Source organism: Strigops habroptila, chromosome 1, assembly GCF_004027225.2.
Source record: "Strigops habroptila isolate Jane chromosome 1, bStrHab1.2.pri, whole genome shotgun sequence".
Lineage (NCBI taxonomy): Eukaryota > Metazoa > Chordata > Aves > Psittaciformes > Psittacidae > Strigops > Strigops habroptila.
The window spans coordinates 2321234-2345439 of NC_044277.2; the positions used below are offsets into that span (position 1 = coordinate 2321234).

The 24206-nt window shown below is 46.0% G+C and overlaps 1 protein-coding gene and 1 long non-coding RNA gene across 8 annotated transcripts in view; one reads left to right on the forward strand and one right to left on the reverse strand.

Moving 5' to 3' along the window:
- The window catches only part of ADGRB1 (adhesion G protein-coupled receptor B1), a 290268-nt gene that overhangs the window by 124383 nt on the left and 141679 nt on the right, over positions 1-24206 (reverse strand). For 6 of the 7 annotated variants that reach the window (XM_030496436.1, XM_030496423.1, XM_030496399.1 and 3 more), the window contains 9 exons: positions 22724-22897; positions 20257-20421; positions 15885-15986; positions 14268-14374; positions 13273-13467; positions 12195-12263; positions 8346-8454; positions 7323-7466; positions 4315-4390 (listed from right to left, as the gene is read on the reverse strand). In XM_030496436.1, coding sequence (XP_030352296.1) covers positions 4315-4390; positions 7323-7466; positions 8346-8454; positions 12195-12263; positions 13273-13467; positions 14268-14374; positions 15885-15986; positions 20257-20421; positions 22724-22897 — 1141 coding nt within the window. The remainder of the gene's footprint in view (positions 1-4314; positions 4391-7322; positions 7467-8345; positions 8455-12194; positions 12264-13272; positions 13468-14267; positions 14375-15884; positions 15987-20256; positions 20422-22723; positions 22898-24206) is intronic. The other variant, XM_030496416.2, reaches the window with a different exon arrangement.
- LOC115612313 lies at positions 1886-23951 on the forward strand. Its single transcript, XR_003992942.1, has 3 exons — positions 1886-2017; positions 15120-15126; positions 23939-23951. It is a non-coding gene; the product is annotated as an uncharacterized LOC115612313 (long non-coding RNA).

Consider the following 24206-nt stretch of genomic DNA (forward strand, 5'->3'; position numbering starts at 1 on the left):
CAAGGTTTAGTGTAGACAGTGCATGAGTTAGCTCCATTACTTTAAAATACCATCAAAGACACTTGCTGCTGATGGACCCCTTCCTCTGCCCTTTGAGCTCCCCCTCACAGCTGCTCTACATCTATTACTCCAGGAATCAGATCATTCTATGACCCACATGGACTCCTAAAGCCATTGGACTTATAGGTTGTGTCTATCCCAGGAATAAAACGGTCCTGGACCCGTTTTCTGTCCCTGACACACGGAATCAGAACTCATGTCATGTGCTTTCAAAAAACACCTCTGTTTTCCCTCTCAAGGGCTGCACTGCAGTAAATGCCAGGCAGGGCATGGTTACCTTTAACAGCATATCCATGGGGCAGCACATGGTCCTGTCTAGTTCACTACTAGAGGCACTGGTGTGTATCTTCATTCTCCGAGGATTAAAAGCAAGTGGAAAGAGGCCAAGCCTTTCATTTGGATGTCTAAATGTCTGTGCCCAGACAAATACTTCAATAAATCTGGCAGCCCTGGGAGATTTGGCTGTCGGGAAAGGCAATAACGGAGGAGATAACTCCCATACTGGTGCTCCTGCTCCCTGGAAACCCAAACCCTTTATAGACACTTCTCTGGCCATTGAACATCTAAATACATCAGAGTTCCTGGTGTTTCTGCAGCAGGAAAAGACTTGGGTGTTTAAATAAGCAAACGGTCCCCACAACAAGCATTGAAGATGCTGCCCCTTTAAGTTAACCATGAAGGAATCAGTAGTAGAGCAGTAGCCCAGCATCAGGCAGCTCCCAGCCCTTCTGGCACCCATGGACAAGGGAAACATTTCCCTGTCCAAATCCCCACCAAATCTAAAGTCATGGGCAAAATCTTTCACCTTTCTTTCAGGGTCTTATCTTCCTTTTATAAAAAATTAAGTGGGAAAGATTTGCACTTGCTTAACAGCAACAGTGGATGCTCAGAAAGTCTCTATTCCACCAGCACCGGAGGGAACAATAACATTTTTTAGCAGGGTAATAAAAAAGCCAAAACACATTTTACTTAAAAAAGAAGAAGAAAAAAGAAGAAAAAAAAGAAGCAATAAAGCACAAATATCAGTCTACAAAGTAAAGGGGGAAGTCAGTGGGAGTAAATATCAGCTCTAGGCTTTGAAATGTAGGCAGCTGCAGATAGGCTAAAAATGGGAGCCGCTGAAAAGTAAACACCAGTGCATGTCTTCATTAGTATCTGTTGTCTCTAAGGGTCAGTTGGTGGTTCAGTGCTGTTGAATATTTACATGAGCAGCCTAGATGACACAGAAACATCCTTTTGAAGGCTGTGGACCAGGTGAGAATTGATGCGATAAACAAAAGCAGAAGCAGCATTTGATCTTTCAGCGTGGAGAGTCATTAGCCCACAGAATCATTGGATCACAGAATGGTTTGGGTTGGAAGGGACCCTAAGATCATCCAGTTCCAATCCCCCGCCATGGGCAGGGACACCTTCCACTAGAGCAGGTTGCTCCAAGCCCCGTCCAACCTGGCCTTGAACACTGCCAGGGATGGAACATTTACCACTTCTTGGGTAAGCTGTGCCAGCCTGTGCCAGCACCTCACCACCCTCACAGTAAAGAACTTATATTTAACCTGAACTTCCCCTGTTTCAGTTTTAACCCATCACCCCTTGTCCTATTGCTACAGTCCCTGATGAAGAGTCCCTCTCCAGCATCCTTGTAGCCCCCTTCAGACACCGGAAGCTGCTCTGAGGTCTCCAGCAGCTTCTCTTCTCCAGGCTCAACAGCCCCAATGTTCTCAGCCTGTCTTCATATGGGAGGTGCTCCAACCCCTGATCATCCTCGTGGCCTCCTCTGGACTTGCTCCAACAGCTCCATGTCCTTCTTACATCGAGGACCCCAGAACTGCACACAGTGCTGCAAGTGGGGTCTCATGAGAGCAGAGTAGAGGGGCAGGACCACCTCCTTCGACCTTCTGGTCATGGTCCTTTTGAAGCAGCCCGGGATATGTTTGGCCTTCTGGGCCGCGAGCACATAGTTACTCACGTGCAGACTGTGAAGGCTGCTTAATGGCCAAGTAGTCACAACCCAGACAGAAGTTATCCCGGCTCATCCAAGAGCCAGGATGCTCATCTGAGCTTGGAGAGTGCAAGGTCTTCATGCAGAGCTACAAGCTTTCTCTGGGGAGCCATAACCCAAAATGAACCCAGGGAGATTGATTTCAGGGCAAAGAGCTGTGACAGAAAGGACCAAAGGGATCCTGTGTGAGAACAAGGAGATGAAGCAAACATCTTCTCTATGCACCCATTCTTCTCAGGATGCCACTGTACTGTTGGGTTCAATTCGACTTTGAGGTGGAGAAGCAGTTCAAAGGAGAGACACAGAATTGATCCAGGTACTAGAAAACCAGACAAAAGTTTTATGTTGAAAGGCATGTCTGATGGTTCACTGCATGTGGGGGAGTTTTCAGTCACCCACCCAAAGGCTCAGTGCCTGGAAGTGAAATTCAGACAAATTCAGCCTTAAAGTAAGAAATAATCTCCTAGCAGAGAAAGAAATAAAGCATCTGAGCAGCTTGCTGGGGGAGGCGAGGGACTCAGCATCACGGGGAATCTTTCAGGAAGAAGATGAGTCTTCTTTCCTAAAAGCACATTGCAATCCAGCTTCTGGGAAGAAAGCAAAACACATCACTTGGACAGGAGTTCTGATGAGCTCAGAGGGCTCATAAACAGCTGTAAACATGCTGTTTGGTACATGAGGCTGTCAGATGCTGGGCTGTTGATTCTCCAACTACTGCCCGTGTCCTCTGCAGCAGTGCCCATATGGGACCGAGCACCACTCACCTCCCTGGCTTGACAAATCAGGTAGCGTGTGCATCCCATTTCAGTTGTCGCAGCTGCAAAAACCACAGGGATCTCTGAATCCAAGGGGACAGAGCAATGTGTGGCTCAGATAAGGAATTGCTGCTTGGGGGAGGTAAATGGGGACAATTAAGAACAGCTCAGCTGGTGCTGTTTGCTGAGTTAAATTAACATCACTCTGAATTGAATCAATATGGTCAAACCCAGGTTCTGGGTCCTTCTTACTCATGTGTACCCAGGAATAGCTGCTCTCCTTTGTGGTCAGAAGTATTTTTACCCTATAAACAGGTGCTATATAGCTATATGGTTGTTTTTAATGCTGTGTCCATTTACATGTTGGTGAAGTAAGAGGTACTTTCCTGCTGCTGCTGCTTCTTTTATTTCTGTATTTCTTTTCCTTATACTCTCTACAGGTGATTCCGGAATCTGCATTTCTTTTAAAGAGGGACTATCCTTCAATTAAGGAATGTCTTAAATCAGATCTCCTGTGGGAATGCTGTTTGGAAGCTGCGGCTGCTGTGGCTGCTGGTTAGCAGAGCTCATTCACTGCTTGGCCAGAGGAAGCTGAAATACCACTGGATCATTTGAGCCAATGATGTTTATTGCCCTTCTGATCTAATTCCCACTGCTGTAATGGAAAATATTACAGAATACAGTTGGCTGGCTGGCTTGCTAATTCCTCTCTGCACTCACTCACAGCTCTTTTGCCATTGCCAATGCTAAATCTGTAGGTATTTAAATGATTATCGGTGAGGAGAGATGCCCTGGTGTTTATAGTAAATGGGCTCATGCTAATCAGTGCAGAACAGATTTAGAAGGTGCCTTAGGATACTTAATTTACTGCCTCAGTACCAGCCCTGGGTTAAAAAGAAGGAGATAACAAGAGAGAAAGGGAGAGGAGAGAAGGGAAGGGAGAGCTGAACACAAAAGCTTTGGTGCCTGAGGCAGTTTGCAGGCTAGGAACATGGTAGACATGTGCAGTCAGGCATGCTGCTGCTCTCTTCTCTTCTCCCCAAGCCTGTCTTCTGCTGTGATGCTCTCAGAGGGCTCAGCGTTGCTGGCAGCTCCTCAGCAGCTTGGGAGGATCGGGGCAGCTGAGCATTCCCCATCTGTCAAGCACCCCAAAATCCCTTGGGATGAGGAGGGCAGCGTGAGAATCCATTCCTGGAGTGCAAAGGGATGCAGGCAAGCATGTGGCAGTGGTAACAGCACTGTGCCTCCCCTCATATCTGGGGTGCACAGTGCTACTCATGGCTGGAGGACACCTTCCACTAAGTGATGACTATGATGCATGAGCCTGTCCCCACCTGATCACGCAGCATCAGTCAATGGGGCCAATGTATTAGCACTGCAAGTCAAAGTCTGTTTTGTCATACCCTGCTTTTTCCCTGGAAGACCAGGGCTCTGCATCCAAAGGGATCAGCAGGAAAGCTGATCCTCAGCTACTCACCCTCCCCAGGCAGCCCCTCTTACCTCTGGAGGGAGAGGATGTTGCCCACGTTGCGGTACAGCACAGTCCCCACCACGAAGACAGAGGAGTCATCCGTTGCTGCAGGACATCAAAGGAAAGGGAAGAAAACAGCACTGAGACAATTGGGATGCCACTGGTTCCCCATGGGACACCCACGTGAAGGATTAGGCTTTGCACAGAGGGGACTCTGTTGTGGCATGGCCAATGCCAGCATGGTAGGATGCAGTGCCTATTGCCACCACACTGGGTCTCCATTGGCACCAAGGAAGGGCTCAGCGCCTTTGGGGTGACCCAGCACCCCAGGCATTTGCCCTCACACAAGGCTCACTCATCCTGAATGATCGCCCTGATGCTCCCCCATTAAGAAATCCCACTAATTCCTCCGACAGCACCACAGCAGATGAATCTGCAGGGCGGAAAGGTCTCTTGCAGCCACCCAGAGGCATTCGGACCAGTCCATAACTATCAAGCCATCAGAGAGAAGAGCTGAGCTTGGGCCGACAAGGGTAGCCGAGAAGGGGAGATGTCCCACTGTGCCTGGTGTGACCCCACAACTCATGCACTGCCTCGGGAGGCCGTGGTCCCAGATGAGTCTCTGAATCATCCCTGTGACCTCTGGGCACATCATTTGACCTCCTTCTCCTCCTTGTCTCCCTCTGCATCGCGGTGTCCAGATGCAAACAGCAAGATCTTCCCCATAAAAAACACAAGCAGCAGAGGCCCTGCAGCCAAATTTGAAGGAGGAGAAAAAGCAAGTGACTGGGTGAAAACCAAGGCTGAAGAAGCCTGAGGAGACACCCTGAGTTCAGGCTTCTCTGATGTCTCATACTGAGGTTCAACTTGCTGTGCGCCCTTCCCATCAGTGCAGGGCAGACACAACTCTACATGTCTATCTTCCTCTTTGTCAAACTGAGCTCAAGTGGAACAGTTGGTGGAAACATAACTAGAAGATACTGATAAACAGGCTTGCAGAGCTATCACATAAGCCTTGGTTCTTTAGGAAAGCTGGCACAGCCTTTTGGCCTTTCCCATGAATCTCTATGCAAACAAGGATCCTTCTGCCTTCAGAGAGTTTTACGTCTTTGCGCTCAGAGGATGCAGAAGGGCATTTACAGAAGCAATGTGTGCTCCCATGAGACTGTGAACACAAGAAACCCTAAGCCCTAGAGGCTGGGTTATCACAGCGCTGTCCCAAGAAGGCAAAGGATCCTGGTTGTAACAGAGATGGATAGTTGTCCCTATTCCCTACAGTCAAAGAAAGGTGAGGATCACATCTAATAGAGGTGCATCTCCACTGTTAAACACTGAGTAAACCCTCAAAAAGATACTACCAGTGTAGGATACTGGACAAAGCAGAGGCAGTAGAGACCTAGGTAGTACTCAGGAAACCATGAGGAGGTGAAGATCGATGGGAAGTTGGTTCTTCAGGATAGATGTCACCCTTGGTTTCCACAGCGACTGCTACTCAGGGGCCATACAACAGCTCTGCGTGAGGATGCTTCTAATAGAAATCTGGATAAGAGCACTGAGGGGAAGCAGACAAGGCCAGTCCTCAGCCCCACAGGATCAGCTCTGCCTATGTCTGGTGCCAGCAGTTTGTCCAACAAGTGATTAAAGGTCTCCAAAGGTGAAGGCTCCACAACATCCTCAAACAAGCTGTAATAAGCCAACCAACATGCTCCAACTCTGCTCTCAGGGAGATAACACTGTCTTCAAGACACAATAAAACAAGGAGTGCTTGACATGATCCTCTCTCTGCCACTGGCTCCCTGCTTACCCTTGGGGGTGTTACTTAACTGTTCTTGGCCTCAGGTTCCCCAAGTAGAAATGATAGCTGCATTGTTTCCATCTCTAATTGGGAAGCCCATGACAAGAGGTCCTGATATAACAAGAAAAGACCACAGGTCTTCTGACAGTAACAACTCACAGCCTCTGGTGCAGCATCCAGCACCTTGCTCTCTCAAGCCACTAATGTCACATGCAGCAAGCACCAAGGCATCTAGAAGGAAAACTCACCATTTCCCATCAATAGGCCCAACTTAGGGTCCTGCTTTTGAAAACTCAGGGCTCAATCCTGCCAAATGCTAAGGTTCTCTGCCAGAAGATGAGCACTGTGTGTTGGTTCTTGGGATTCCCATCCAAGTAAAGGCTCCAGCAGAGCATCCCAGATCCCTTCAGGTCATCTTGGCTGATGCACCCAGCACTCCCATCTCCACATTGTGGCTTATACCCTACTGGGGAGCCAGTGAACTCAGTGATAAATACCCACACATTTCATTTCTGAGGGCAGTAAACTGCCATAAACCCACAATCTAGCAAAGCTTGTCCATGCAGCAGACCCAGACCCATTGGTTGCTCAGCCTGGAGTGCTGAACCCCAACTGCTTACCCTCTCAGAGCTGGATCCAGTCTTGGAGGGCATCTACAGCATTGTTTGTCTACATGGTCATGGTGATAGGTGGCAGAACCATAGCCCTATAGCACCTTTCTTTCTTGCACTGGTTTATCATTCTTATATGGTACCTGCAGAGGCAACCACCATTCACTACACCTAATTGCAACCTAGCATATTGAGGGAGGTGTGAGAGGCTCTATTCAGCACCCAACATGGCCCACAGGGGATTGCAGACTCAGCTCAGCACCCACATTCACCAATGGCAGAGTGACCCAGCAGCCATTTCTTCCCATGTTCAGAAGCCTTGGAAGAAGCAATCATCAATGCAGTGTTGCCCTGATTTTTCATGTCAACTTCTGCTCTTCCCCAAGTATAGTAGTCATTTAGAAGATATACATCCACATCCAGGTCCTAAGCCTGCCCCTGAGCTTTTACACGGAGTTTAGTTTTGACCCTTGGTCAGGCCATATCTGAAAGTCTTGTTTGCATTCAGCAATGCCTTTGGTGACCAAGCTTTTGTGGGCAAAGCCAGCCCACAAAAAGGAGAATTTGAAGACCAGCCAAATGGAAGGAAAGAAGACATTTTCTCTTGGAGTGCCCTGGCTGTGCTGCCTACCTGTCAGCCCTGAAGACAGGATGCTCTTGGAGACAGTGACCTTGTCCTCCGAGTTCTTGGCCCAGTCCACCATGCCCCTCCAGCCTTTCATGGGGAAGGTGATGTCAGTTGCTGCATTAGCAGGCATTTTGTGAATGCCGAGGACTAGAGGGAAGCAAGAAATGAAAGCAGTAAGTATAACCAGCCTCAATAAATTCCCATGTGCTGAAAAACACACTGGAAGCAATAGTGGGAAATCAGAGAGCAGAACGAGTGAGGCTCGATTGTGGTAGCTATAGGAGTGATGCTATTTCAGGTAATGTCTATGCATGAAAGAAGATGACACAAGCTGTTAAGGCGCATGCCTCTGTTCATTGAAAAGGACCTGCCTGCACTAAACCTGGCAGAAGAGAGGTCTGTTTACTCCAGGTCTTATCTCCAGTAGTAGCCAGTAGCTGCTGTTAAGAAGTATGAGGAAGAACAGAGCGAGAGCTGGTTTGCCCTCCCAGCTTCCAGCAACCAGCAGGACTTCCTCAGCTAGTGGCTGTATCCAGATCATCAACTTTAACAGCCACCAATGGACCTCTCCTTTGTGCATTTTCCTAAGCCCATCATGAACCCATCTGTACTTTTTGGCTTCTTCAACATCCTCTGGCAACAAGTTCCACGCTGTGATTGTGCATATAGCATAAATCAAATACTGCCTGCTGTTTGCTTGCTGCCTGATCAGCTCATTGGCTGCTCTGCAGTTGTGTTAAAGAAATAAGAGGAAGCAACTAATTCTGCTGAGTTAATCATCTGTTCTCCATTCATGCTTCTATAGATATCTCTCAGATCTCTCTGTGGACATCTTGTTGAAGTCCGAACTTAGTTGGAGAAAAGCCACCCCATCTTTATGAATATCCATGTATTCCCTAGACCTTTAAACATTCCACTACCTTCTGCCTCCTGTCCTTCCGCCCCCACAGTCCAGGTTATACATATTGCACTGTAATTACAGCTTCCTGGGGTCTCTAACCACATGGGGAGTGCAAATCCACTCACCGAGATTGTCCGTCACTTGGTAGGAATCCCGGAAATCCTTCATGCGAAAGCCAATGACATCAATGAAATCCTCCATGAGCCTGAACAGCTCCTTGGCATTTGGCCCTATCTGCAGAGAGACAGAGAATACTTAGTAGCAGAGATACTAATGAGCATAGCAGGAGTGTCTTTGAGGGCAAAGATTTCTGTCCTCGCAGGTGTACTGGAAGCATACTCTGGATACAATGGAGTATTATGGTGCTGTGAAGAATAAAGATTGAGAAATACTAAAGGGAAGCCTAGAGAAAGTAGAAAGAACAGTGCAAGAAATGATAATGTGACTTTCAGATTGACAAAACTTAAGGTGGAAGGCAATATCTCAAAGCAAAGCAAATGAAAGTGTCTCAGGCTTTCCGGAACAGAGGATAACCTACTCATCTCCTTTCCTTCCTTAGGATTACCTCTACTACCAACAACCCATCTGGAGCAGATAAGATACTGATGATGTTCATTATGGTCCTGTTCCTGTTCAAGAAGAGAAACATGCTAGGACAGACTCTTAATAGCCATGCTTTAATGCAGCTCCACTTGCTTTCCAAGTCCATTGACTGGAGTATTTGGCCTAACCTAGTTATCAAAAAGCCAGAGGCATTTGCAATTGCACATCCAGAGACATCATGCCAGAGAGTGGAGATTTGTTCATGTTGACATATTGAAGCATTGCCCTTTGTCAAAAGCTTTTCCCAAGCCTCAGGCTTCCCTGAAACTCAGGTATTGCGATACTTGGCTTGAGAAACGTATTTGGGCTACTTCTGATGGTAGGGTAGGATGTTACCTACCGAGAGGGAGCCCACAAAACATTACCTTCCACCAAGATTGTTAATTTTGCTATCACTCCACTGAAAGCAACCACACCAAAAGACCTCCACGGTCTAATGTTGAATCCCAGGCACCAGATCACATAATCCTACCCAGAAAAATCATCTTGTTTTGTGCTTTCCTGTTTTCTGGCAGCATCTTCCTCTCCAAATATCCAAGTTGCTTCCTTTTGGACCCAGGCTGTCTTGGAGCTTCTCTATCTCTTTTGTCTTTCCTCATATTTCCCCAGTGATAAAGATACTGGCAACACCTCTTCTTTGCCTGCATTTTGCCAGGCTAACACAAGGCTGTTAAACAATAAGTAGTTTTCCAGTGACATGTTTAATAAATGATAATCCACTTGAAATGAGCTGTGTTGACTACCTGTCTGTTCCTCAAAGCACATTTGCCTCCAGGGGCTTAGCAAATACCACGGGAGGCTGAGGAAAAGCAGTTCAGCTCCTTATATTTCTTTTCCTTTTCCACCACTTTCACAGTGTTTTTGGTTTCTCCCCATAATCCAGACCTCCTGAGGTGTCTGAGCAGAGCCAAAGGGACAGTTGGTGACAAGCAGGACAGCAGGATGGGATAGAGGCAGAAGGAAGGCTGAACCATTGACTGTATAGGTAAGGAGCACAGGGGTAGCCATGCGTGTCTCTCTCTTTGTCTATCCAGAGGAAGCTTTATAAAGCTTAAACTGTATGAGGATCAGATCAGAAAGTCCTGCCAGTACCACAGGTGTGCACAGAAGGAGGAGAAGTGACTGAGGAAGCTATTTTTGACAGTGTGCTTTCATATTCTATTCCAGTTTGAAATCACAAGGTCAAACGAACTCCACGCTACACTGGCCATTGTCTTTGAGGATTTTATCGTATAATGACCAACCAAATCTCCTCAAAACCCCATGTTAGCCCTTCTCTGAATGCTTTTCTGGGTTCTTTTGGGTTTATTTTCCCTGAACAACATCTCTGCGTGGGGCGACACAGGGTTTTGGGATATGACACTGCAATGAAGCTGGGTTTACTTTTAATGAGCAAATTGTGAGCCAAAGACCTTGTTTTAAAAGAACTGGTTAATCTTATGAAACGTGGGGCATCAGTGTGGTCCCACAGCTTTGAAGAAGGACAGAGACTGCCAAAACCTCTGTTGTCATTGAGTTCGTGAAGGTTTCTGTGTCTTAAAGTCATGGTGTTGTGCTGTCATCTCAGTTCCCACTAAAATACATGCCAGGCAAACTCTGTGCCCATGATGGTCCCACTCTTTGTGCAGGTGATGCTGGCAACAGGCTGGGCTGTATCTATCTATAGGTGCAAAGAGGAGGTTGTACATGGAAAGCTGGTGGGAATGAATTGCGACAGAGAGTAAGCAGCAGTTGTTTTTAAGGGGATCAACAGGGTTTCCCCGTTGTCATGACAACTTGACAGTTTCTTCTGCTCTGTGCTGAAATATGTACACCCACTGATAGGCTTGAAACTAAGTGTTTGGTCACAGACTCATGAAGTCACAGATTGATTGATTTTGGAAGTGATCTGGTCCAACCCGCCTGCTCAAGCAAGACCACCTACAGCCACTTGTCCAGGACCATGTCCAGATGGTTCTCTATCCCACCTGGAGACAGGCCATGTCATCCTCTTCCAAATGCAATGGCAGAACAACAGATCTCAAGGAGAAATGAAGAGAAGGACACATTCAAAAGGCTCAGCTCCTGGTGGAGTTCATGTTGCATGAAGGAAATGTATTCAAGTCCTTGTCTCATGTTCTGGACCGACAATGATTGTGCCAAAACCTGCTGTTTAGAGTTTTTCCCAGAGGCTTTCCTGGCTGGTGTGAATATAACTGGATTCTCAGGTTTGCTTTTAGTGCTGGATGTTTTTTTTCTTCATTGCTTGGTATTTCCAGACCTCTCTGAAGAATTCTGCAGTAACAACAAGTCGTTAAAAAGGACCTTTCCATGTTCTGACCCATACCTCTGTGTACCTTCCACAGTACTGTGATCTCTCACAAAGGCTAAAATATATTCCTTGTCCAGGTTATTTTGCAAGTTGAGCTGGTGTTTGTGTTCCAAGGTGCAATACTGAGGAAGAGAAATGGAAGGAATGAGCTTTATCATGGGCCCATCCACCTGAGCTGTGGGTCTAAGGCAAAACTATATCACTTTGATATGATCCCCAAAAGCTGTAGTGAGATGACAACATCAAGCAGCACAAGAGGCCACCAAGGGAATGGAAAAGGGGCAAGGAAAAAGTCTGTCACAAGCCCAAGCAGAGTTCAACTGGGGCTGAAGAGAGAAGGGCCAAATATGACACCGATAGAAAAACAAATGTCTTCCCCCATACATGAGTTTAGCTACAGAATTATTCAGCAGGATCCCCCCCAAACCTTGAGAAAAGAGAAATAAACTAAAATATAACTGAACCAGAGGCTCCGCTGAGCAAAACCCAGCTGTGAACTATGAAAATCCTGCCTATCCTGCATCTTTTTAGCCAGGAACTCAAACCCACGTAATCCCACTTCTTCATCTTGGCAAGAGGAAAGAATGGAATTACAGTGAGCCAGCAGGGTTGTCAACTCCAAACCAAGCTTTGCCTCTGCGAGCTACCCAGAATCTGGTATTTACCACCAGTTTTACACTGTTCTTCATGCAGAGACTCTGGCTTAATTCTGAGATCCTGTGGCTCACTAAATGACTCCATAAGTATGACTCAACCTGGCACTAAGCTCACCCTCATGATCAGTTGCATGAATCAGCTGATTGGCAGTCAACTCTGAAGCTGGCTACAGCTGACTGTGTCTGAGTTGTCTCTTTCATCATAAGGATTTATCCAAGAACATCCATTGCTGGATGGAGAAGGTGTTTTGTGGTCTGTGGCTGAAACAAATATGTGTTGCACGCAACACATTATGGGCAAGAAGAGTTGAAGGTCATGTAGACACTTGGAAATTCCCCTTCTCATGGGTTAAGCCTATGCTGAAAGCTTGTTTTGTTTCAGAGAAAATGCTGAAAGTCCATACCAGCTGAGCTTCCTCCCATTTTTCCCGGTTTTCCTCCATTAAAAGATTGCTGATGATCTGGACAAAGTTCTGGAGAAAGAGACAAAGAGGAAAAAAGAGGTGGTTAGACAAATGTAGCCCAGGCTGGGAAGGACACAGTGATTCACAAGGAACATGTGAGAATCAGCCATGCTCCAAGGATGTTCTCATGGTCCCATTCCCAAAAGGTCCTACAGCATTTCACAAGCCTCTGACCCTGAGGATGTTAATGGCATAACAGGTTGTAATAAGGCCTTTTTCACTTTGACTACTATATCTGAGAAGGCATTGAACTGGGAATATGCCTTGTATTCATTACTGAAGGTTTTTAAGAACAGATTAGGGAGATGTCTGTCAGAAACTTGTTGTAACCATACTAGCTTGCCTTGTGTAAATCCCTTCCTATATTATTTTTTACTATTTCTGTTATTTTCAGCATGGGGAAACTATGATTCTCTTTAGTCCATGACCAGGCAAGAGAAGCAGTGATTGATCAAGAGGGCAGTATCTTTACAGCGCACTGTGAGAAGGAAAGAGATATTTCAAGACCATTGATTTTCTTCCCCTTTTTTTACCACCCATTGCAGATCCTGTAGGATCAGTTTAACGTTTCAAGTCATGGGGTGATGACTTGTCCCAAAGGTATATCTTGTAGCCACTCTGCATGCAACTGCTGAAAGTAAAACCCTGGGATAAGAAGCCATCAAGGCATTCTCCTATATCAGCATCCAGGTATCAAATACTATAGGATCATCTTACCTCTAGTCATTAGACTGAAATCCCTTCCAAATAATGTTCTCATATCAATTAGACTCCACAGTAAAGTGCTATCAGGTTCAGAGTGACTTTGGTTTTCAAGTTCTTAATTTATAAGTGAGGAAGAACCACCTCAAAAGGAGAGTTTGTTAATGCACAAAGACTCTTCACTGGGACAGCAAATACTCTGGCTTTTCATCAGCATTATATTAATCAGCTACAAAGGAGGTAATCAAACTCTGAGCATGCACATACCTATACATGCAACCTAGCCTTGGTCTCCAGCATATGCATCTCAGCTCACCTGCACATCCCCAGAAGTTGGGCTATAATAAGCCCTACGGAAGATCTCTGTCACGTTCCTGAGTACGTCAATGGTGGACAGTAAGTCCCCGCTGTAGCTGGTCCCATCCTGGGAGATTTCCACAAGGTTTTGGAGCACGTCTGACAGCCCATCTCCCATGAACCCACGCTGAGCTTTGGAAAGATGCTCCCTGGTCTGAGAAAGAGAATGAAAGATGACAAACTTGAAGGACAAAGCCAAGTTAATGAGCTCAGTGAAGGAATTGCGGGGGGAAGGTTTTTGACCTTCCTTGTAATTCAATGTGCAGATTAGATGAATCTGACAATCTTTGCTGGCCTGAAAGTCTGTGGTATTTTAAAATGTATGAGAGCAGAAGTGAAATTTGCTGTATGCCCACAAAGGAAAGGTTGTGCATAGGACCAGAAGAGATTATTCTACTAAACAGATGCTATTCTGTTCATAACCCAAAGCCAGCCAGCAGAATCTTGTTTTCTTATAACCAATTTGGTACTATTTGTAGCTTGTCTTGAACAGGAGAGAGTGGTTCTCATAAAGGCAATGCTGGTTTAAGGCAAGCCACAGGAGACCAGCAGAAATTCATCAAAAATATAATGTAAGACTAAGAAAAAATAAGTGGCTCATTTAAAGGTGATTGATACAGAGATTCTTCCTGATAATGTGATATGAAAGACCTGGTAGAACTTGTATTATGCCAAGTTAGATAATAAAATACACAGTGAAGAACCATTCTTTGTCTATACAGTGCCCATGTTTCATAAGTTCAGCAGACAAAAGCAGTAAGAGAAAAGAGCTGACATCTCCCTTTCACATGGAAATCAATCATAGAATCATAGAATACCCGGTTGGAAGGGACTTCAAGGATCATCTGGTCCAACCATAGAATGCTCCTTTCCTTTGTTTTTGTAACTGTAGCAGTGTTACAAGCATTTGAGGGGATCCCAAACCTGCTGAGCTGAGAAGCTGGTCTGCCTTACCATCATCTGTATGTTCCTGTAATCAATAGAAACACACTTGATGTATGTTGGAGGGTCCCAGTAAGCTATCCCTTCTTCATCTAAAATACATCTTCGAAGGATCAGCCCTGGAAGTGGAAAGAAACAGGATGAGAAGCAGGATGAGAAGCCAAGCACCCTCATGGAGCTCATCCAGAACAAGGTCAGTGCATCCACATAGGGATACCTATAAGCACAAAGGGCATCTGAAGATGCCTGAACAACACATGCAAGCATATAGGAGAGTATTATTATTTCCTTCTGCATTTTCTTACTGAAGGGCAGGAGAGCAAAAGGAAAAGGGAACAAACCCCAAACATAACAAACTGGACATGGACAGTGAAGGTGAAAGAAGGTTTCCTCTGCCCTGGAGGGCAGCTTCGGTCCTGGCTAAGGAAGTCCCACGAGCCTCCCCAGGTGGCATGCTCTGGTACTTGCAACTAAATCAGCCACAGCGGCTTATGCTGCCTACACAGTCTTGAGGAGAATAAACACCCAACAGCAGCATCTTTGCATCAGCTGAAGAGCTCTACCAGCTGCTTGCAGTCCTCCCCCAGGTCTTTCCATAGCTTCAGACTACAGTGGGTTTTGCAGTGGTAATCACATGCCTTTGTGATGCAGAGGAACAGACATAGCAGCAAAGAGGAAGGGAAGAGGGGTCACCTTTCCCAAGCAATTCTGCTGCCATTTGGAGTGTCTCTGAGGAGCAGGTTTGCTGGGTCCACAATCCCATTACTACCACTAAGTGATTCGGTGACCTTTCTATGGCTACAACCCTTCTTCTAGGCTAGCATTTGGGATGACACTGACTGTCCTAAGCTTTGTGATTCAGAGCTGCAGGGTTTGTCTTATCTGGCAACCTCACTCAAACAAAAGAAAACCTTTATGTTCATTATTGACATTTCCACCCCTGTGTCTGTTCCTTCCTGGGGATGAGAAACATCCAGCTGAGGACACGCTCTATCAGCATGTCTCCTGAAGCCTTCTTTGCGCTGTTTTCCACTCCTTGAGGAACACATGGCTATAGCCACAACAGATAGCACAACAGATATAGTCATCACATATCTGGATGCCCAGATTCTATCACTTCACACCACCATGATCACACTGTCAACTTGAGCACCTGAAGAAGTGGTTAGAGAGCTGCTATGGTTTCTAAGAAGAAGAGGAAAGCACCTAAGTGTGAATGAACAGTGCAATTCAGATATTTCTGAATTTCCTACTTTCAGATATTAGCTTCTTTTAAGGGCAGTGGAGACAAATGTAACACCCAGTTCTAGAGGACCTTAATAAAGCTCTACCTGCTTTTGCAGATCTGTTTGTAATAATGGGGAGAACATACCACAGTAACCCTTAATTGCAAAACAGTCTCAGGGTTAGGCAGTAGGTATATGGGACACCACATCACATTCTCTAGTATGAACCAAGAAGGACCATAGAAAACCAGAGGGAGTTAATTTAGCTCTGCATGAAGGGAAGGAAGTCCATTTGCCTGTCGTGCCCTCCCACAACCAGGTTATCCTCATCTAGGAGGCAAAGGATGAAGGATATCCCCAAGGGTGGTCCAGCTCCTCAGCCAAGGCATGTGTTCATCCTTACCAGTGGCATTGCGAGGACACCGGACAGCAGCAGCATCCCCAGCGGGGGTCTCTTTCCAAACCACAGGGCCAAGGCTTTCCTCGTCACAAATTTCATGGGGCTCTGCAAGGAAGGAAAAACTCCATTGGTAAAGTCTCCTCCTTAGACGGGATGTGGAAGGGAAATGGAAAGAGGAAACAAGGGAGTGTGATCTGGGGAGAATAGAACTCATGTGTGAGCTGGGATGCCTGGAGCAACTCGAAGCTGCTTTGTGCATGGCCCCTGACAAAGCCAGTTGACCTCATTGAATTTGCTCTGCCTGTCTGAAAACTGGGAATCCATCCATCCTGAAGGTATTCATGTAACAACCTGGGAAAGTCCACTAACACACATGTCTTGTGGAGATATTTGCAAGAAAGTTGTTGTTGCTACACCTCACTAAAGAGTTGGGGTTTTCTTTTCATTAGCACCTTTCATGAGTGAACTCCATGGCTCCAAACTCTACTCTTTCCATCCTTCAGGATCACCACCTTCAGGGTTGGATGTGTCTAAAGCGAGGCTTGGCATAGATAAATTGGAGTAATGATGAAGGAAAAAGACAGCAAGTAGATGAAAAGACATATCCCCTGGGTGGACTTCATTCAGGCCCTCTGTCTTATGCAAGGACACAGGGAGAAGATCTGAGCACCAAGAGGCTGCATTTGTATCAGCAGCTCATTTCCAAACCCTGCTGCAGAGTCCAGGAGGCTGCAGAAATGTGTTTTGAGACATCACAGGAAAACCCCTGTGGAAGGAGGTTTTCGGATGCTTCTGTCTGTGGGTGGAGCTGAGTTGTCCCCAGAGCTGGTGGGACCTGGGAAAAGAACATTCACCACAAGAGAGCTTTGTGCTGAGAAACTCATCGCTTCTAGTATGTAAAATGGAGGGAGCCATGAGGATGGTGTTAAAGCTTTTTATCACTCCTGAGGGTCAGGAGGAGAAAAACCTTCATTTAATGGTTTTTGGTATAGATTTTATTTGCTGTGCAGGTGAAACTACCAACAGAACGGAAGCTGAGTGTGTGCCTACAACTGTTCAGCAAAGGCAGCCTCAGAGCCAAAGCCAATCAGTTCTGGAGCCTGGTAGATACCTGCTGAGCTTCCTTCCCATACAGGAAAGTGCTGCCCATACCAGGGTGCAGTGGTGCCAGTAGAGACATGTCAAGGTTGTAGAGAAAGTGTTCATCTGCCATAAGAAAAGAGGGAGGCCTTGAGTTCACATGTTGCTCCCAAGGGAGCTGTGGGGCAGTGATGACCTGAAGGCTTTCTTCTATGAGGGACTATGGAATGGATGTGCTTACATAGATCATCTCACAGTGCAAATGCCTCAGATGGACATACCCCACTGCTTCTTTGTCCAGCCTGGCGTTGAACACTGCCAGGGATGGAGCACTTACCACTTCTTTGGACAACCTTTTCCAGCACCTCACCACCCTCACAGTAAAAAACTTCTTCCTTATATCCAACCTGAACTTCCCCTGTTTAAGGATGCATTCAAGACCCAAAAGCTGCCTCCACATCACTGCTCCTGGAGTCAAGCTCCAAGGCTGTGTGGCTCCAGCCCCAGCTGCAGCTCAAAGGCAGATTCCTCCCCAGTAGACACTGTAATGAGCAAGTTACCATCTCTGCTTGGAAACAGATGCTCCTTCCCCTGTTCTAAAATTCCCTTATGAGTGATCACTATTGTAATGAAATCCTGAAGGAGAAGCAGAGCCCCTGCTGTGCTCTGCACATTTGCAGAACTATTCTCTATGCCAACAGCTTAAGTGGATAAGGCAGAACATGGGTGAAAAAGAAGCAGTTTCGTTTCCAACCTGTTGACATGGAGATGTAGGACAGATATATTAAATCACTCAGTTGTGACTGGCACGTGGTCACCCAGAGAGCCTGTAGCAGAGTGGGAGCTCAATGCAGAACTGCCTCCTGGACCAGTGATCACAGATTCTCCACATCAAACTGTGGTTCGAAGGAGGGTTTGGGGCATGGGGAGCTTCTACCACCCTCAGCTATAAACCAACAAAGCACATTGAAAAGCAGAGAGGGGTTGTGTTCCCATGTGACCTTCCCTTTCTCCTCCTCTGACCTTCCTGGTGTCATCACCCCTGCAGTCTCCCTGGGGACCGCTGAGGGATGCTTTGGATCAGAGATGCTCTTTAGAGATACACTGATTGGTGTTGTCTTGCCAGTAAGTGCAGAAGCAATTCCCGGGCCAGGAAAGAATAACTTCATCCTTTTTCTCTTATTTCTACTTTTTCTTTCTGATGTTGCTTCATAACAAAACCCTTTTTACCAGAGTAACTGGGAGATTTTGATAACTAACCCAATTAAGCTCAATTCTTCTGTTCAAATCAAATCATGTCCTCATTTGATACTTTCTCGAGAACAAATTGAGTGGGAATCTGATGATTCTCCACACTTTCCTTCTGTTGTAAGCTAATGACTGTAGTGAGACCCTTCTGGTTTTGAACCCTAGCTGGGCTCAGTCCCTGAGACATGCCTCTTCCTTTTGAGCACTGTGTAGGCATAAGCCCCTGCAGAAAGAGAAGAAAAGATTGGACTTGTTCCGCCAGGGCCCCAGCTGGCACACACTGAAGCTGAACTAAATCTGCATCACTCCATAGACACCACCAGACAACCCTGTGCTAAGCTTTTCTATGGCGAGGAAGAGCTTTGTGGCTGAGTTAGAAGAGATTCTCACATGCCACTGCTAATTGAAAGGCACAGCTTGTAAGGAGAGGTGATGCCTTTTATTGGAGTGTAGCTGGGAAGAGTGAATATGCTGTCACACAGGCTCTTTCCCTGTTATCTTCGAGCTAAACACGCTGAAACTTCCATGCTGAAGTGCTTTGGCTTTCATCTGGCTTCAACAGCTTGCAAAGGAGTCTGAGGGTCAGCTGCCTTCAACATGGCAGATCCACCCTCAGCACCAAAACTGCTCCCTCTGTGCCGAGATCCAGCCTGTCTTTTAGGGATACGTTCCTTCTCACTACCACCACCAGGATACTGCTGTGAGAATCCCTCCTGTCTCTCACTCAGCTGCTCTGACAATTAATTACCCTTTCGGTCAAACATCAGGGCCTGTTATGATCAATGCAATCTGACTGCCAACATCACACAGGCCATTGATTCCCCACCAGCAATTTCAATGGGCGCTTCAACGGGGACTGAGAAAGAAAATGAAAATGGTTCACAGACCTTTCATCTGGCCTCTGAATACTGTGTGAGAGGCAGACAGAAACATTCCCATTTGCAAGTTGTCCTGGTTCAGCTGTAACAGTTATTTTCCTCCTTCTTAGTAGCTGGTGCAGTGCTGAAACTTTTGACTTTAGCCTGAAAACAACGCTGATAACACCGATGTTTTTAGTTGTTGCTAATTAATGTTTACTCCAATCAAGGACTTTTCAGTCTCATGCTCTGCCAGGGAGGAGGGGAAGCAAGGAGGAAGCAGAGACAGGACACCTAACCCAAACTGGCCAAAGGGGTATTCCATACCATGGCACGTCATGCCCAGTCTAGAAACTGGGGGGAGTCACTCAAAAGGCCCAGATCGCTGCTCGGGTCAGGCTGGTGGTGAGCAATTGTATCCTCTCCCCTTGTTATTTCCCTTACCATTATTATTATTGGTGATAGCAGTGGTGGTTTTGTATTATAGCTTAGTTACTGGACTGTTCTTATCTCAACCCGTGGGATTCACATTCTTTCCATACTCCTCCCCATCCCTCCAGGAGCAGGAGGGAAGAAGGGGGGGAGTGAGCGAGAGGCTGCGTGGTTCTGAGTTACCAGCTGGGCTTAAACCACAACCCAAGTATTTGTTCCTGCTTATTTTTCACATTAAATCCCAGGTTTTCCCCTGTTCTACAGCTCACTTGCCCTCTTAAGGCTTTTTCACCGTTTTTCTCAAATGGATGCTGCTCTCATGGCTATAGCTAGAGGAGGGTAAGGTTGAGGAAAGACTCTGACAGATGTGTACACATCTGCAGGTCTCCCAGAGGCTAGGTAAAGGGTGAGAAACCACTGCAGCATCCTCAGTATTCAACTGCTTCATGGGCTTGATACTCTGATATCGGTTTTGCTATCAAACAGTGTCTTTCTTTTCTCTTCTGACTCTGCAGGAATGAAAAGATGAAAAACATCAAGGCTGACTGCTGGGACTTGGCAAACATTCACTGAAATCAGCATGGTTACACTGGCTTTTGCAATAATTAAACCAAGCCCTTGACATATCCTGGGTTTTGGGTAGAGTCTGACTTGATCACAACTCCTTGTTGAATTTGCCTTTCTGACACAGGACATGGAAGATCTTTCCAACGACCCCCTCTTGCAAAGGAAAGAATGAGAGGTCTGAGGTTACGTACCAGGACACCTTCTGTCATTGCACTGCTTATACTCTTCTTTGGGGCCCTGGCAAGTCTCTCCACCGAAGAAGGGTCCGTAGCACACACGGTCACGTCTCTGAGTCCCACCTCCACATGTGGCGGTGCAGCTGCCCCACACTCCCCAAGCCTGCCACTTGCCATTCACTGGAGACAAAAGAGAGGAGAGAAACAGCCTGTCATATCCCAAACATAATCTGCAACAGAAGGAGGGAAGGTATCAAGCTGAGCAGTGGAACATACGGTGAGCAGAGCATGCCTTGGTGGGAAAGGAGATCTCCTGCATCAGATCTTTGTCTGATCCTCAATATACATGAAATCAGTGTGTGCTCTTTCTCACTGCAGCAGCCCTATAATAGTTCTGGGTGTTCTGTTTCTCCTCAGTATCCTCACTCCCTACAAAACCAACCCTTTCTCTTTCCCTGGGCTTAGATTTGAGGCTATGCTCATGAACACACTCCAGGTAGGCAGGGATTCCACCAGCCTGGCAGCCACATCTGCCAGCCAAAGTCCATAGCTTGGACTGTGTTGGGAGGTACAATGTATGTGTGAAAACAGACCTTCCCAGAGAAGGTCTAGCTCAGGGATTTAGACCAGCAGAGCCCTTGGGTGAGAAAACCATGAAGAAACATCAAATAAACCTCTCTCCATCCGTTTCCATTTCACTGTTGTTTCATGTGCCTTGGGAACAGGTTTGGGATGTTGTCTCATTCCACTGTATATTCTCCCAACATCTTTACACGTTCAGTGGCAATGCTGCTTCTTTTACATTCACAATGGCATTTATCAAACTGCTGCTTCTTTTACATTAACAATGGCATTTATCAAAGCACTACAAAATGTTAATTAGCCTTCATAATAAGCCTGCAAGGTAGGGAAACAACAATGCAGTGACAGAACCAGAGCAAGGGCCCAAGTTTGCTGATTGCTCTTCAGGTTTTAATTAGGAGTTAACACATCATCTTGGGCCAAGTAACTCCTTTTGGGAGGGTGAGAGATCCCTCTTTTCTCCAGGAAGTAGAAGAAAATTATCAAAGAGGGACAGCTCCAACCTCTGGTGTTTTCTTTAGTGACATTCTATGCAGTGGCATATATGACCAACATCGCTTTGATAGCTAACTCTGAAATCAGTGTCTAAAATCAAGTGAGGCCCTTTGTCTCTGAAGATCTCCTGAAGTTACAAAGGAAGAGGTGAGATACCTAACACCAAAATCTACTAGAGACCATGTAGGAAAGTCCAATACCTGTGTTAAATACTGCTTATGCTCTGCTGCAGATGATGATGCTATCAGAGAGGATAGGGATTCCCTGAGGAAACAGGTATACCAAGCTGAAGATCTATGCATGTGGAGTGGAGAGAACAATACTTGCTCACCTGAGCAAGGTATGAGAAGTGCCTCAAATAGCTGAGCCTATTCCCTGGGAAAGGGGAGAAAGACCTTTTCCATCTCAGATGTCCACTCCTTCTCAGTCCCCCGATCTAACAGGGTTGGAGCACCCAAGGAGAGGCAGGGAATTGGCCAGGAAAAGCATGGCAAGAAAAGTTAGTTGCTGATCAATCTTGGAGGCTTCTTGTTGTTCAAGCCTTCTCTCCAGGTCAGAATATTTCCCACACCAGCTGATCCAGTAAGTCCCTTTGCAATGACCTTCCCTATCCACAAAAAAAAGCAGCAAACTGCACCTGCAACTCTCTAGTGCTGATGTCAGTGTAAGAAATGCAGTTTTCTGTGTTAGGTGTGCTCTAGTATCTTTTTCAGTTTTCATTGCTTCTCCTGCATGAAATGGCTCTCCTGGAGCCCATGGTCCACGTTATGAAGACAACGTGATTATCTTGAATGTAAGGAAGCTGACTACAACAGCTGGGACTGCAGGAAATGGTTACTATTATTATTATTATTATTATTATTGCTGTTATTATTATTACTATTATATTAAGACACAGCTAGATGGCTAAAGTAAGTGATAAGTCTTAGACATACAGGTGTGAATTAAGGCTTCATTGTGCCAGACCTTGTCTTAGATAAGGTTCAAAACTGTGATACAATGGAGATTGCTTCCCTCTTTGCTTCAACTATAACTAGGAATGGTGAATTGGTGGGAGAAGAGGAACAAAAAGGAACAAGAGGAGTAAAATTGAAGCATTGTGGAGTGAAGGAAATGGTTTAATTGATATTTTGTTGGGCTTTTTAAGCACATGTTGAAACCTGGTATCTAAGGTTAGAAAGACACGTCCCCTGTGGGTAATCACTCACCTCTCTGGAGTCTCCTGGAGCATTTGCCAGCTGTGGATTCTGACTGACATGGTCCACTGCTATGATCCACAACCTTTTTTTTACTGCATTACTGGTGAAAACTGTGCAACTCTTCGCCAAAGAAAGACTTTACAAAGCCTACCTGGGACTGCAGAGAAAGATGATCCAAGAGAAAGAAGAAGTCACTGGTCACTGACCTGGGCATTGGCGTAGGAAGCAGTCCCTGGTTTCCACCCAGTGTCCCTGGCATTCGGCTCCCCCATAGGAAGGTCCATTGCATTCCCTCGTCCGTTGCTGGGTACCGTTGGAGCAGGAGGCTGAGCAAGAGCTCCAGCTCGACCATTCATTCCAGTTGCCATCCACTGAGTGGCCCAAAGAGAGATAACAGAGCGGAATGTGAAAATCGCTCCCTCTGGAAAGAGGCATGTGCAAGAAAGAGTCTCCGGCCTTTGCCTACAAGGGACCAAGGCAGGGGAGGACAAACCAGAGTCACAGAGAGTGAGGAAAGGCAAAGATCATCAAGAAAACATTCAGAAAACTCTGGCAACGGCAATTTGTGGGAACTTCTGCAACCTCCAACTGGTTTGTTATGGCCTGTCAGGATGCAAGTGCCATAACATTGCAGTTTTTATGTCCACACTCTACATAACACCATGAAAGTTGAAATTATTGATATTATACATTCCAGCCTAAAAGTCAAAACTAATAATATTGCCAGTCACAACACAACATCAAAATAGAGAGCATGGATCATGTTTGCTCTGAAAATTGTGAAGGAACCAATACATTACCATGACATTTCCCATTTCGGGCAATCAGCACTTTTTGAGGGAACCCATTTTTCACCAAAGCAGTGCATGAAACTGCAGGGAGGAAACTTTCACAAGCACTCAAATGCTCTGTTTTCCATTAAGGCACATGCAGAAACTTGAATCACAGTGTTATTCATAGGAATTCATGCTGATAGCTGGAAAATGCTTGGAGCAAAAGTGCGCTCCAACAGAAGACCACGAGCAGAGTGCGTGTGTGTGGTCAATGTACTTCTCTCATGGCTGAATTAACACTGACAGGCTTGATATGTCTCTACACAGCAGTGTCTTTGATAATTAAATAGAGGAAGGAGGGACACAAGAGGTTATGATAGGGACGTGGTTAGAGAGAAACATGAATACATCTTATTAGCACAGTACAGTGTTAGGCATTCCCAAGTGTGACAACTACACCCTAATTGGTCCCTGATCAACAGATCCATCACCCAGGCTGCTATTCCTGGAGCTCTTCTTTCTCATTAGCAGCGGTCATCATGCTCTGTTTAGCTCTCATTAGCTGCCAGCTCTCACTCAGTAAAACAACCTGAATCCATCCCTGAAAAGCCTGAATTCTGGCTCAAATCACGTTGCTGTAGATTGCAGCTCATTTCATTTGACATTGTTTGTCAGCCCATGAAAAATATATGCAACCTGGCCTCCTATTTAATGTGCAAGGACTCAAACAGCCCTGAATGATCCCCGTTACAATAGAGCAGCTTTTTGTTTGCAAGCATGTAAAAAAACCTGTCAAATAGATCCATACGAGCAACTGTTAACTCAGAGGGGCTCACGTGAGCTCAGAAAGTGTGAAAAATCAGGCAGGCATAAAGGTACTTGCAAAAGGTGTTTGTTTTTAACAATCCAAGCTCGA